The following is a 15,553-nucleotide window of genomic DNA, read 5'->3' on the forward strand; positions in this document are numbered from 1 at the left end:
AACCGTGATTGATGGCTAAGATCATCTTAGACTTGATCCAAGCCATTTTTTGCTAAGTTACTAGGAATCGGATATGGATACAAATACAGATCCAGATTCACTAGTTTTTTGAAAATCTAGAGTTCAGATACAACAAGGATACGTCAAGTACAAGAACTATATTAATATTTGTTAAATTTTAAAAAACACTTAAAGTTCAAAAATCAAACCCATTTATAAATCATAACATTTAGAATTGAAACCATTAGAAATGTTCCACATTCTGTTATTATTTATTTATTATAATTCCCACAGTCATGTTGAGAAATCTAAGGCATCAAGGTTAAGTGATTTCTCTTCTATTAGTAACTGCTTGTGAATGCTTTTTACTTCAGATTAGGATCTTCTTTTACTTATATTATTATAGTGTTATTCTTCATCAAACAACTACCAATGCATAAACCATAAAGAGACAAGAGACACAGAATATAGGCTATCAGCCAGGGCCAAAACCTCTCCTACTTGAGAGGAAAACCTGAACAAATTCTTCTTCTTATAGAGACTTCGATTGACAAATACCAAGACCAATACCCTTGACCTATTTGCCTCTCCAAGACCAAGACACAAAACTTTGATGAGATCCTTCTTCTTGAATCAAACTTATTGCACTTTCCTCATTCTTCGGTCAATGCAAGTCAAACTGTCTGCACTTCTGAAATTTCAGTCTCTTCCACAGATCTACAACTCTCGGCCTATTTGTACCCTACAATTCACACGTGTGAGCTGTTTGGAGATATCTTCCTTCTTTGCTTGACTAGGAGACTCAATCTTGTGACCTTAGCTAGCATGTACGCTGATATAGAGATCTTCTTCTTGGCTTCTTCGCTGACTGAGGAAACACTACTGTAGTTACCTTAATACATGTCACACATGCGAGGAAAAGGTAACCAAAACAGTGCCAAAATAGCTCAGATTCTCCTCCTTCTTGTGCTGGATGAGAGGCTTCTATCTCTCTTTCTTGCACCTCCTAATGTATTTCAGATACATAATTGAATTCAGTCCCTAGGATGAAAGCCGAGCTGCCTATAAATAGTAGTTTGCCCATGTAAATTAGTCGACATTACTTGGAGACTAGGCTGACATGCCTTTTGGAGATCATCTTATTTTCATCTTGAGCCGACTTGAGGAAGATGCTTTTGCTTGGTCTTGGAGGGCTTTCTTATACTTTTAATGACTCGTACAAAAATGTAACATGCCCAAGAAGGGCCTTTCATACATGACATTGACTCAAATTGACTTTTATGACTAGATGACAAAACCTAAATGCTCACAATGGGAGCCATTACTAAAAATAAAATTCCTTGCTCATGAAACCCATGAGACAAGCATTACAATAATAATAATTTTATTTTTCTTCTTTTCATCAATAAAATCACAATAACACGTGTCATTATGAAGATAGAACCTAGTTACACTTTTCAACAAGTCATACATTAAATTAATAAATTATAATAAATTATGGCCTTATGGAATTATAATAAATTAAATTAAGACTCTGGAGTCGGGTTGCTTAGTTCCATGGGCCACCTGTCAGAGTCATGCACTGAAGGGGTTCTAGGGAGCTCGCAAGTCGAGTCATGGCCAATTTTTGGGTTTAGCACAATGGCTGTCAAGTGGCAAATACGAGTTCCCTTTATTGGAACTCTAACACTCACAAGCTTGATTGGTTAGAGAGCTCAGAGTCACAAGTCGATTGGTCACGGGTAGTGGAACGACAGACGTAGATAAAATACAACATTCCTAGGCATAGATAAAATCATAAATGGCCACCCCACAAAAATTCGAAAACATAAAGGAATTCCAAACCTGTATTGTCACACTCGGACCTCTGCTCTGTCTGAAGAAGTCTTAGCCTGCGTTGTTTGAAGTCTCTGATCTGTCTGAACTTTGAAAGAAGTCTTAGCCTGCCGCTATCACTGTCTTAGCCTATCTCTATTCTGTGGCAGACAAACTCATAAAAAACAACAAAGAGGGACCGCACATGTAATCAAGACAAAAAAACCCTAAAACTAAAGTTAAAAAACTCAAAATCACGTTGAATACAAATTTGAAATCCGATTCCACACGGGATCTGTTTCCGATTTTCGTGATCCGTTTCTAAATTGAAGGTTCCGTTTCCATTGATCAGGGATCCGCCACGTAGCCGGATCTTGGATGGACTAGGTGGATCCGGAGCAAATATGTGGATCTGTGGATCTTGGACCCTAGAGGGCCGGATCCGATAACTTAGATTTTTTGGAAGTCTCTAGAGCATAAGTCGATCTCCTCAATTAGTTCCCTTTAATTAACCACTTTTCCTAAGTTAGACTTAGGAAATATTCAAATGATAGCTAATTAATTTAATTCAGGCGTTTCACAAGCTTATCTTGCGAAACCTTTTTTGGGTTTTGGAGATCTCGTGTTCCTTAGCCTCTTAGACACAAATCAAGACTAGAACTCGTGTCTGATGCTGCCATATCATCCAAAAACTAACAACCTCTCCTAGCAATCTTGTACGGCCTCTTCTGGCAATCTCGGCCTCACTGTCTGTTGAATAACTTTGGGAGAATTCCTCCTCTGGATCTTGGAAATTGGAAGAACATTGATGAAAAACTTTGAAAATATTACTGCTTCAATTGCTGCTGAAACCCTCACTAGTGTCAAACCCCATGCTATTACTGCGCCCCCTTCACTGCTATGAATTCTCTCTCTCAGCTCTCCAAAACTGCCCATCAATTTCCTTTCTAATTTCTCATTGAGAAATCAACGACCAAGATCTAGATCAATGATCTAAGCAATGGCTAAGATCACTTAGAAACTTTACTAGAAGTCTCTAGAGGAAAATCGATCACATCTCATTGCTACTAATTAATTAATCTATTTCCCTAAGTTAAAACTTATTACTTAATTTAATTAAGACATTTACACTTTCTAAAATAAACTGGGCTCGGAGGTATTTTTTGCTCGTGTTCCTAGCCTCATTGACACCACCTGAGGCTAGAACACCTGTCTGAGCTACATCAACCAACAAGGTTTCCTTTAAATCTCCTGGAATTCCTACAAATATGGGTTTTATCCTTCATGTGCACGATGTCAGAGAGCTAGAGCATTTTCTGTATAGCTGAAAGTGAAAAAAATGTGGAAATCAGTTTTTTATCTCCCCGCAGATTCCACTTTTTGCTTGCGGGTGTCTGACATGGTGGGACACTGCTAAGGCACATGTCGGGCAGGCGTTTGACATTTGTCAAATGCCTGTCCAACACGTGCCCTGGTGGGTGATGTGCTTGACATGCAGGCCCTGGGGGACATGTCCTATTTCACAGGTGGGTCATTATGTGTCATTTTTGTTCTTGCCTTCACACTGCACTTTTTGAAGAATACTTCTATGTTCTGTAGATAGCCATTCCGTACAAATCTCGGTAGTGAGAATAAAATTATATATAATTTCTTTTTACATGCATGTTTGCTTCTTGGGTTTGGGGTAACGGTTGGTGAACATGCTGTTGTTAGCATGCAATATGATTGACTTGCAAGGTTAGATTGACATGCCTTTGGGATTTAAATATTCTAATTATTTGTAACTGTCATGACTTAAAGTTAATATGTTTGTTCTTTCTCAGTTTGAAGTATTAATGCCGCCACTTCATGCTCTTGTCTTGGAAGTTGAACGGGAAGATGTTCGAGGGGGACGCCTTCTAAATTTACTACACAAAAAATGTCATTGTGGAGTTCCTGAGTTGCAGGCATGCATGCAGAGGTATTCCATTCACTCTCAATAAATCTGCACTGTCATGAATTCTAGGCATCATTCTCCACATCCGATATAAAGGATATTCAAGACATTATTGCTGCATAATCTGCATCTTAACTTATATTTATGCTCTTTTGAATTATGAAGTTGCCAGCTCCTTGTTGCAAAAGATGGGTTTTGAGATCTACACAATGAATTGTCTGTTGCTTGGAGTTTTGGAACTGGAAACGTTTTCAGTTGAAAACTGAAGTAGAAACAGTGAAATTCTTATCCTGATGAACTGGCGGGGAATCCTATTTTAAGCACTCTGGATCTGGACCAACGCATTCCACACCATTTAGACTGAATTTCTCCTGTGTCCCAAACATGTATGACTGTTCAGTCCAAAACTGATCGGGTTATATTTTGGATGGGTCATTGACCAAGATGTATCACTTTTAAACGTGGAGCAATGGATATGGAACATAACATGTATTTATTAGTTACTTGTATTAATTTATTAGTTACTTGTATTATTTTACTCAACATTGCATCAGTCTGAATTTTTCTCATTATTTGTCTCACTTGTCAGTCATGCTTGTTGACTTAAAACTGTAGCCTGAGTTTGGGTTGAAAGAAATTCTTGACTTCACCTTCATGCACTCTTTCCTTCCTATATGGCAGACCAAAAGGGTCTCATTGAGAAACACAGTTAGTTTTGATTCTCGAGTCTTGACTGCTAAACTGTAGTCCACTCTTAGTCTGGAGGGCCACTGTTCAGGAGTCTAGATGGTTGCCATTTAAGAATCAGTTGTTGTTTTGTAGATATTCAGAAAGCTTTTAGCACATATTTCAAGTTTTCTCCATTATTGATATTAAATGCTACATAGTTTGACTGATCAAGGTTTTCATCCTTGAGTGATGCTGCTAAGTGAAACTGGTAGGTCGTGTACATACCTCCAGTCTCACTAGGGCTTGTTACATATATAGAAAATAATATTGTGGTCAAATCGAGCTCGGAGCAATCTTAATGCCATTTGGACTTTGTCTCAGTTAACTGAAGCAGCATATCTGAGAAATAACTCAGGTAAAAGATAAGCGCTTTCTACAGGGGAGTAACTTGTTATTCCACCTGCTGCATGAATAAGTTTTATCTTATATAACATCTCTCTCAGAACTTTAAGATAAAATATTATCTTCATAGCTTTGTTAAAGATCTTGCTTAATTGTGACAGAAAGTTGGCCTTGTTGCCTTTGGCTTTCCTTCTTCTACTAAAAGACAATAAAACGTTTGTGATGGTGCTTTAAACAATAATAGAGATAATGAGAGCTAAGACAGACATTTCATATGCATATAAAAGGTCAAACAATCATGGTATTTGTTGAGAAAAATATCATCAACTTTATTACTGATTATTCCTGCACTGGAGCACCAAAGTCCAAAGATTGGTGCATGCCTAAGGGTAGCTCAAGAGGGTTGTCAATGTCACCACACAACCCTCTTCTCACTGAAGACTAGCTCTCCTCTGGCACAATGGGGGTGTCTCTAGGGTTAGAATCACTAATACATAAATAAAGAAAGTTCAAGGTGGTATGAAGAATTGTATTAGCAAAACAATTTTTTATATGATTATTTAAATTGGTTTTAAGGTTGGTTGATCGAATGAGACTAGTGCTAAAAGTCCAATATGGCATATGGGGTCCAGTCACTATGAAGGCTGAATATGCATGGTATGAGGGCAATAGCTGCTGTAAGTGTTGAAATTCTATGACAAGTATAGTAGAATACAATTTTCTGTTGTATAATTACTTCCTAATGATTTTCAACCAGTGTTTTATGCCACTGCTATAATTGAATAATTACACTTAAGAAAATCTCAATAGTAAATACAACAGAAACAGTTAAGATCACAGAAAGACAATCATGCACAAAATAGACTATTTTTACCCTGGGAAACCCAACTTTGGGAGAAAACCCAGCAACTTTCCTTGGGAGAAATTATTCTTCAGCAAGGTTTACAAATCAGCGATTTGTTTATAAATTTGTGCCAATAATCCAAGTCAAATACTAGTCAAAACCTCTGCTGGCCAACGCTGGTCAAACCAGCAAAAAATCAGAAATTCAACGCTGGTCAACTTGGCTTGGTCAAATTGGCCTGCGGTCAACTATAGTCAACCCTGCGATTTGTGGTCAGATCCCTGCTGTCAACAGTTCACATGTGCAGCCCTCTTGCAGTCAACTGCAGTTCAGTCAACTCTGGTCAAAGTTCGGTCAAACAGAGATCAAATATGCTTGTCAAAATTGTCCCCACACGTGCAGCCTCAAGCAAGGTATTCAAAATTGGAACCGGTGACCAACCGGTCCACCTATCGTTATGATTCAGAAGACCTAAACATAAGAAAGTTAGTGATTAATTTCAAAATGATTGTGTCCTGAAGAAGTTCTTAAGGTTTTAGACATACTTGGAGTTGCTCCTTTTACAAACCTTGTAAGGTTTCCTTCATTGAAGTGCTCCTTCTGAATTTAGCCATAATTTTTATACCTGCAATATTTATTGACACATACAACCAGACAAAACATGCGATACCAAAAATTTGACAATCTAGGGTTTCATGGAACAATGGAGGATGGAATCCTAGGGTTTCTATATACAAACCCTAGATCTAGCAAAAATCAAATTATCTTCGTCTTCAATTAACACTAGGGTTTATTCGACACCCTAGATTACTTCTAAACCCTAGAAGTCAAGAGTACTAAACGATTAGGGTCAGGGTTACTATATGACTGGAGTTTTCATGTGCCACCTAGGGTTTAGATATCAATACCAATATCAATAACTTTTGATACTGAAGACAACAAACTCTAGAATCATATAAGTAGCTAATCCTAAAATAATTTATGTTAGACCCTTAACAAAAGAATATATTATACATACCTTTGTCCTTCATGATTGTAGAAGCTGCTATAAGGCCTTTTTGGATGCCATAATATTCTATAAAGGTGGACAGACATTTCTTTGAGACCTTGACTTCCTCCAAACAACAGTGTTGTTATTCTTGATTTTTATGACAACTTTAAGGTAATTTTCTATCACTTCTTTCATGGAGACTGTTCCTTTTCAAAATGTCTTCTACTTTCTATCACTTATACCTTTCAAAATGTCTTCAATAGTCTCTCAGCTCTTGTTAAAATTGGCAACTAGGGCCAAAATTCTACTTTGGACAGCTCATTTGATGGAGATGATTATTGCATTGAATTCCTCTTTTCGAGAGGACCAAAATCGACCTAAAGATCATCAAATTTGGACAAGGAAAAATATGTTTTTGAGGTCAAGCCCACATGTGCAAATTGTCAAGGTCGGCCACATCATCATGTAGGCTCATGAAGCCCAACAGACATGTCTTTTGACCCTCAACGACTTGTATAAATAAGAGAGACCTCCACCCTCATTTGGCACTTCATCAAATCAACATATTCTTCTCTCTCCTCATCTGATTGGTTCGTACAACTTATTGGGCATCTCTTTTCCTCACACGTGTGGCAATGAAGAAGGACGAATTTCAGGAAAAATTACAGGGCCGAATTTCAGGATTTGTTGCAGGGTTTGACCAGTGTTGACTAGGGCCTTTTTGACCTCCTTTGACTGCGTTTTTTGTGCCAAAATTTCGGTTTTGGAAGGTTGCATTAACTAGCACAGGAACCAAGGTTTTTTGGGCATGTTGACTGGGTTGACCACAGGACAAAAGTTCAGATTTTGACCAAGTTTGTGTTGGTTTATGGTAGCATCGGATGTGCTCTAAGCCTCAAAATTTGCAGGGAGGCTAGGACACATGTATTCCAGAATGCAGAATATCCATAAATCATTTTGGGAAATTCCACCCAGAGATGGTTTTATTAAAATAATTAATTAGTTTTAATGGATGCCTAAGTCTAAACTTATGAAATTAAAATAATTAAAGGGTATTAATAAAACTGGGTGTGAATCTTCTAGAAAAAGACGGAGATCAAGTCAATATGATCTGAGCCATTTATTACAATTTAATCTGGGCCGTTGATTACTCATTGAGAAGATTATAAGGACATCGATGGGCATTTGGAAGACACATTGAGTGGGATCAAGAGATCGATTTCTCAAGAGAGCAGCGCAGAGCAGTCAGAGAGATCATCGAGGAGATTCTTGCAGTGAGGGGCAGGGATAGTTTTCCGGAGGAAGTTTTTCTGATCCAGAGAGTGCAAGGCAGAGAGGGCAGAGAGTAGTTTGGAGAGGAAACACAGAGCTACGCTGTGGCAGCGTAGAGCTTCAGAGAGAGTCTGTATTTCTACTGGGGAACAGTCGGGATCTACTGCCGGAGCTAGGGTGTGAGATCGGGAGGCCAGAGGGCCGAAGTTTCCAGCTAGTAGGAGATCAAGAGGAGGTGCAACGCAGTCCCAACAGCAGTGACACAGTAACTACGTAGGTGTGACGCAGTGCTGCACAGAGACAACGCAAAGGCTCATCTCCAGTGCAAATCAGTGCCAGATTTTCCAGTGACAGGGTGAGATCATCTCACTATCTTTTGTCCAGTTATATCTCTGCATAGGATTGTCAGTTTGGGCATTCGAAGAATTGTGTTCAGAAACTACTGCATAATAATACAAACCCTCAGTTGCTGCACCAGTTTTCCCGTTGGGTTTTTCCGGGGACATTTGTCCAAAAACAATAGTGTCACTTGTGTGTGTGTTATTGCTTATTTCTCAGTTCTTGTTTCCGCATATAATTTAATTAGTGAAGGCTGCAGTCGTATTTATTTCGATATTTACAGTGTAATGCAGTAAATAACTTGCATGAATTAACAAGTAGGAGTACTATTAGTTTGCTGCAGTAGGGGATTTGGGTCTTCAAATTTTCACATGGTATCAGAGCGCAGGTGAAGCAAGAGAGCAGACTGGAAGAGCCCAACATTGAAGAGAAGGAGGGAGATCGAAGTGCTGCGTAGGCAGCAGATCGAATCCCCAGAGGGATTGCGCAGTCCAGGCCAGGAGGGAAAGATTCTCGAGGAAAATCTCTCTCTGAGTGAGTTGACAGAGAGGTAAGATTTCTAGTTCGTGATTTGTTAGTGGCAGAGGGAGCAGCGTAGCAACAGATTCAACACAGAGTAGTCTTCACATGGGACACAGTTTTTTGCAGTGTTTGCTGGGTCAGAAAAGCGACAAAAGAAGGAAGAAGACACTTTTTGAGGGAATTTCTTCCTCAGTGAATTCCGAGCCAAGGAATTCTATTTCTCAATTGCTGAGCAGCAGTAGTGAGGAGCAGATCTACTAACTCCAACAGGGAGTGCGTAGGCCAGCCTAGCAGCTACGCAGAGGAGAGAGGGAGCAATTCGACTTTTTGTTGGCAAAGATGGCAGCTAATGGGCTGAGAGATCAAGATTGATTGGACGAAGCATCCAATTATGTAATCTGGAAGGCTAGGATCTCTTGCCTTCTAGATGAGCATGATCTCAAATTCTATGTCGATAGTGTGGTAGCTGTACCCGCCGATGCAGATCCGCTCAAGAAGTACGAGGCTGAGATGGCGAAGGCCAAGTGGTTGATCCTCGACGGAGTGAGGGATCACGTTGTATGTCACATTGCTGACAAAGGGATGGCCAAAGAGATGTGGGATGCCTTGGCTACGTTGTATCAAGGATCTTTCGAGTAGTGGAAGATGTACTTGGAGGAGAATGCAACTCTTGCATCAAAGGGGCAGCAAAAACAGTGGGACGAAGCCCAAGGAGGAGGAGGAGAATGCAACTCTTGTATCAAAGGGGCAGCAACAACAGTGGGACGAAGCCTAAGGAGGAGGAGGAGAATGCAACTCTTGCATCAAAGGGGCAGCAGGAGCAGCGGAGGAAGAAGAAGGACGTTTCTAAGATCAAATGTTTCCGGTGTTGTGAATTTGGTCACTATGCTACGCAGTGTCCTCTCAAGAAGAAGGACAAGGACGAGAAACATGATCCATAGGTTGCAACCGCAAGGATCGAGGAGGAGGAGTTTGCCATGATTTCCCAAATACCTCAAGGGGAGAGGTGAGGTGATCTATTACTGTAGTTCGAAAGAACTGTAGATGGGCAGTATCCTTGTGGAACAACCTCTTGGATTAATACCTTGCCACGGGAGCCCATATCAGACGTAGCAGGATGGACTAATGTCAGTTGGTGCAAAGGAATGCCGAAGTGACAGTTGCAGTGGCTAGGAGAGCCAGAGACTGAGCAACACAAAGTAGAGTTGGAAGCAGTGCAGTTGGCGCAGTGCAGAGTCAACAGCAACACAAAGACTTCAGAGGGTCAGCGCAGAGACTAGCAGCAGTCAGAACTCCAGCAATAGATGCATCACGTTGAACACCTTTGGTTCAGTATTTTGGATGTTTTTTTGTTGCAACAACAACAAAGTTGCAGTGCAGATGCAGTTGGCAACAACATGTAGAGTCAGCGGCAACATAGATGCAACATTTGTGCAATAGTTGGTGGGCAGTGATGTCAGACATCAACAGCGCAGAGGGAGATGTTATAGAGTCAAGGTGATGCTTCAGCAGGTTGCATTACTAGAGCACATTCTTCGCTAAGAGGGAGTGTTGATTTATGGTAGCATCGGATGTGCTCTAAGCCTCAAAATTTGCAGGGAGGCTAGGACACATGTATTTCAGAATACCCAGGAATCGTTTTGGGAAATTCCACCTGGAGACAGTTTTATTAAAATAATTAATCATTTTTAATGGATGCCTAAGTCTAAACTTAGGAAATTAAAATAATTAAAGGGTATTAATAAAGCTGGGTGTGAATCTTCTAAAAAAAGACGGAGATCGAGTCAATATGATATGAGCTATTGATTAGAATTTAATCTGGGCCGTTGATTACTCAACGAGAAGACTATAAGAAGGACTTCGATGGGCATTTGGAAGACACATCGAGTGGGATCAAGAGATCGATTTCTCAAGAGAGCAACCGAAGAGATTATCGAGGAGATTCTTGCAGTGAGAGGCAGGGATAGTTTTCTAGAGGAAGTTTTTTTGATCCGGAGAGTGCAAGGTAGAGAGGGCAGAGAGTAGTCTAGAGAGGCAGTGCAGTGCCATGCAGAGGCCAGCGCAAAGCTATGCTGTGGCAGTGTAGAGCTTGAGAGGGAGTCCGTATTTATTTCTACTGGGGAATAGTTGGGATCTAGTGTCAGAGCCGAGGTGTGAGATCGGGAGGCCAGAGCGTCGAAGTTTCCAGCTACTAGGAGATCAAGAGGAGGTGCAACGCAGTCCCAACAACAGTGACACAATAATTGCGTAGGTGTGATGTAGTGCTGCGCAGAGGCTCATCTCCAGTGCAAATCAGTGCCAAATTTTCCAGTGACAGGGTGAGATCATCTCACTATCTTTTGTCCAGTGAGATCTCTGTATAGGATTGCCAGTTTGGGCATTTGAAGAATTGTATTCAGAAACTACTGCATAATACAAACCCTCAACTGCTGCACCGGTTTTCCTGCATTGGGCTTTTCCGGGGACATTTGTCCAAAAATAACGATGTCACTTGTGTGTATTATTTCTTATTGCTCAGTTCTTGTTTCCGCATATAATTTAATTAGTGAAAGCTGCAGTCATATTTACTTCAATATTTACAGTGTAACACAATAAATAACTTGCATGAATTAACAAGTAGGAGAAGTAATATTAGTTTGCTGCAATAGGTGAATCTGGTCTTCAAAATTTTTCATAGTTTGATCGCTGTTTCATGGCTATTTTGGGCTGACTTTGACCACCTTAGAAGGCCGAGTTTGACTGGGTATGACTGAGCTGCATTGATGACAGTTTGCTGCTGTCTTGACCAGCGTTGACTTTCTGGTTAGGGCTGTTGACTGCTACAGGGAAATTGCAGATTTGACAGGGCTGCTTTGATCATCATTTGGCAAGTCAATTTTGACTTTATTGTACTCTCTCTCTCTGCTGAACATTTGATATAATAATAAGAAGAATTGATCAAAAAGCTTTCCCCATCTTGGGGTTTTTCCCTGACATTCGCCAAGTTTTGTGTTCTATTGTCTTGGCTTGTCTTCTGCTTTATATTGTTCATGTTCTATCTACAGTCACTGTCAATGTGATTTATGGTTAATGTGATTGCTTTTGGAAACTAAATTGGAAATTGTCATTGGGTTGCTAAAAGGACATTGAAGTAATTGTGCTAAGCATAGAACATACCATTGTTAACTAAAATTAACAGCTCTGCTATAGGTTTCCAAGATATGATTTAACAAATAAAGAGACTTATCATTGTTGCATTCCTTGACTGCCTGTAGCTCCTTTTGTAGACTAGATCTTAGATTTATAATTTCTCACTTCTTTCCAAAGAGAAATAGCTTTTTGAATGCTTCTTAGTATATATGATGCTCTGGTTCTTGGAGACACTCCTTTTGTTGTGAAAAATCAGCTTTCTTTTAGATGACAGTTCAGGCTTGGATTATATATATCTATATATATATATATATATATATATATATATATGAATGTTACATGATTGCTGGCTTCACGCTAGACCTTTCAACAAATATTTGTGCCCAGAACTTTGTAATAGGTACCTTGGCTTCCTGTTTAAATCAGTTTTGATTTTGAATATACCAAAATGCTAGAATTTTTGAGAAATTGCAGAATTCACATCCAAAATTCAGATCATGACAAATGTACACACCTATACAATGACTAGGGCTTCTTGAATGAACCCAAAATTTTGGTTTGATGTTGTCGTATAGCCTTGCTGACCTTTCCGCCCTTACACAAACAAACCTTGCTCTAATTAGTAATAACATGTTGAAAAATCTAAGGCATCATATAGATTAGGTTCTTTAGGTAAATTTCTCTTAGACTTTGACATTTTCTTGTGATTGCTCTTTTCTTCTTATTAGTTCTTCTTTCAATTTATTATATTTCTTTCATCAAAACAAATGCCAAATAACGGAGATCACAACAAGGGACACAAGATGTAGGCACTCAGCGAGGGCAAAACCCCTCTCCAGGGGAAAAGTATTAATTTTAGGTATGTTCTATGCTTAGAGCAATTTATTTAAATTTTCACAGTTAGCTCAATATCTTTTCCAGATTAGCAATCACATCAGCGTTAAAGTAAATTGCAGATAGAACATAAACATAAATCGTAGAAGACAAGCCAAGACAAGAGGACATAAGATGTGGCACTAGCTAGGGACAAACCCCAATGTGGGGAAACCCTTGATCAATTCTTCTTATATGTTCTTGAATAGTTCAACAGAGAGAGAGAGAGAGAGTACATTTACAACAGAAGTCAACACTTTGACTTATCTAGATAAGAGCATAGATCATCTCTTAAGAAGAAGATACATGAGATCAGTTGAAGACATGCTGCTTCAACTGATTCTCCAAGGTGACTCCTTCACCTATCATTGTGCTGCATCTCGTCATCATGTTGCACCTCACCGTGCTACACCATGCTGCACCCATCATCACAATGCTGGACCTCATGACCATGTTGTACACTTCATACTGCTGCACCTGTCACTGTGCTGCTCCCAATCACTGAGCTGCTCTCATCACTGTGCTGCTCCCATCACTGAGCTGCACCCAATGCTGCACCCATCATGCTGCATCCATCACTGCATCCAATATGCTGCAACCATTTACACTCACCAGTCTTAGCTGCTTGCTATGGCTTACAGCCTAGCAGAGCAACTAGACTCCTTCAACAAGTCCAAAGTGCAGTCAACTAACAGTCACAAAATCTGCCCAGATTTGTTTGCAATTGTCCTCTAAGGGAAGGCTGTCACTGCCTTCCACAAGACTGTCCTTCACTTGACATCACAGGATATGGCATCATGGCACTGTTGTTTCATACAGTCATAAACCCAAATACCACTGTAGTAAGAACATTATTAAACACTAGGATCTCTGATCAATCATCACTGAATCTCTGTCCATTCATTACAGCATGTATATATCTGACATGCCATACATCAGACTGAAGATATCACTGTCATGTGTTCACAAGATAACATACAACACAGTCATAACCTTATATTGAAGATAGTTGCCCACACAAACTATCCATCCAGAACTTAGATTAAGGTTCTGACCTTGCACCCCTAAACTTGGCCTACTGCCCAACAAACTCGGCCTAGAGAGCAGACTTCTACAATGCACTGCTTCTCCTTATGACAACGAATTCCCAGCCTTGGTAACAGTCCTCAACTCATGCTTTGTAACTCTCTTATTTAACATGTTGTCACCTACAACACACATAGATTTCCATGCTTCTTCATGCTTATGATGAGGGTCCTTCTTACGTGGCTAGGTCTCCTTTTCTGCTGCAGATTTTGGCTACACTTTACAGCGGATTAGGACTTCCTTTTGATAGCGTATTGGAGCTCCTCTTGACTGTAGATTAGGCCTCCTCTTCTAGCTGCGTATAGGTCTCCTCAATTGCTGTGAATCTAGCCTCTCTTTACTGCGGATTTAGGCCTCCTTTAACTGCGGCCAGACCTCTTCCTTAACTGCTGCTAGAGCTCTTCTTCATCTGCGGCTAAGTCTCCTCTCCACCTGCAGCTAGGGCTTTTATCATGACTGTGGCTAGGGCTTGTTTGTAACTGTGGCTATGACTCCATTTAGATCTGCAGCTAGGGCTAGATCTCCTCTCTAGGGCAGCAGATTAGGGTCTCTTCTAGACCTGCGTTTAGGGCAGTTAGAACTTCTCCTTGCTGCGCTATAGAAGTCTCCTCCATGACTGTGTTAAGGCTGGTTAGGGCTTCTTCATTAGGGCAGCGTAGAGCCTAGGGCACTCCCTCTAGATCTCTCCTTCATCAAAACCCAAAACAGAATGAAGAGAGAGATCACAAGAGTGTGAGTGTGTGTAAATGACTTGAAGGCTACCTCTATTTATACTAAAACGTTGAGCACAAGTGGGGGCAGTTTGGTTGCTGGCCGACCTTGTCGAATTGTCTTATAACACAAATAAATTCATAACTCCATGAATACTTATTGGAATCGAATGATCTTTAGATCAATCCTCCACCTCTCAATGAGAGGGATCCAAGAAAAATATCAACTGCCTTAAATAAGATGACCCACATGGAGTTTGGCCCTAATTGTCAATTTTAACAAAAACCCAGTCCAACTCTTTCACTAGTAAATCACAATGAGACAATCCAAGACCCTGCAGACCTAGACACAGACCTCCTCCAGTTACTATGTCAACCTTTCCTTCTAGTAGATGATCTTTGTCAAAGTTTCCAAGTGTCATCTTTTCAAATGCAACTTCAATCCAGAATTTCAACCCCTAGCTACAAATTTTCAGGCCTGTAGTAGATTCAGAATTTCGGCCCTAGCAACAACTCAGAAACTTGGCACGTTTTAGAGATAGATTGCCCAAGAACTCGATATAGGTCTTCCTAGCTTCTTCTTTCCTTCTTCTGCAACTTTGCTCTTTTTTCTGCTTCTTCTTGTAGATCGAACTTGTTTAGTGAGTGCTTCAAATAGGTCGAGCTGCATCTCTATATATAGCCTTTCTGTTGGGTCAAATAGCCCTAATCCAGACCGACTTGGTGTGGAGGTGACAAATGACCTTTTTGACTCAAAAATAATTCTTTTTACATGATACAAGAGCCCAAGAAGGGTCTAACAAAATTGACAATGACTCTATTGACTCAAGACAAGATTTAGAAGCCTTCAATGGAGGCTTTGACCTAAAAATCATTGACCCAAGCATGAAACCCACACTTTAATTAGTCAATTTCTTTTATAATAAATTTTTCTTTTCTTTCTTTTGACAAACACATTACATCAT

The 15,553-nt window shown here is 40.0% G+C and overlaps 1 protein-coding gene across 1 annotated transcript in view; it reads left to right on the forward strand.

The window, feature by feature from the left end:
* LOC149151459 (gamma-tubulin complex component 4-like) overlaps window positions 1–15,553 on the forward strand; it is a gene marked incomplete at its 5' end in the record, with an annotated part of 418,255 nt that overhangs the window by 38,932 nt on the left and 363,770 nt on the right. Inside the window, one exon of the mRNA XM_089443166.1 lies at window positions 3,639–3,775. Coding sequence (XP_089299292.1) covers window positions 3,639–3,775 — 137 coding nt within the window. The remainder of the gene's footprint in view (window positions 1–3,638; window positions 3,776–15,553) is intronic.

This window comes from Pinus tabuliformis, chromosome 9, assembly GCF_031772625.1.
Source record: "Pinus tabuliformis cultivar Carrire ecotype Pingquan chromosome 9, CPIR1, whole genome shotgun sequence".
NCBI lineage: Eukaryota > Viridiplantae > Streptophyta > Pinopsida > Pinales > Pinaceae > Pinus > Pinus tabuliformis.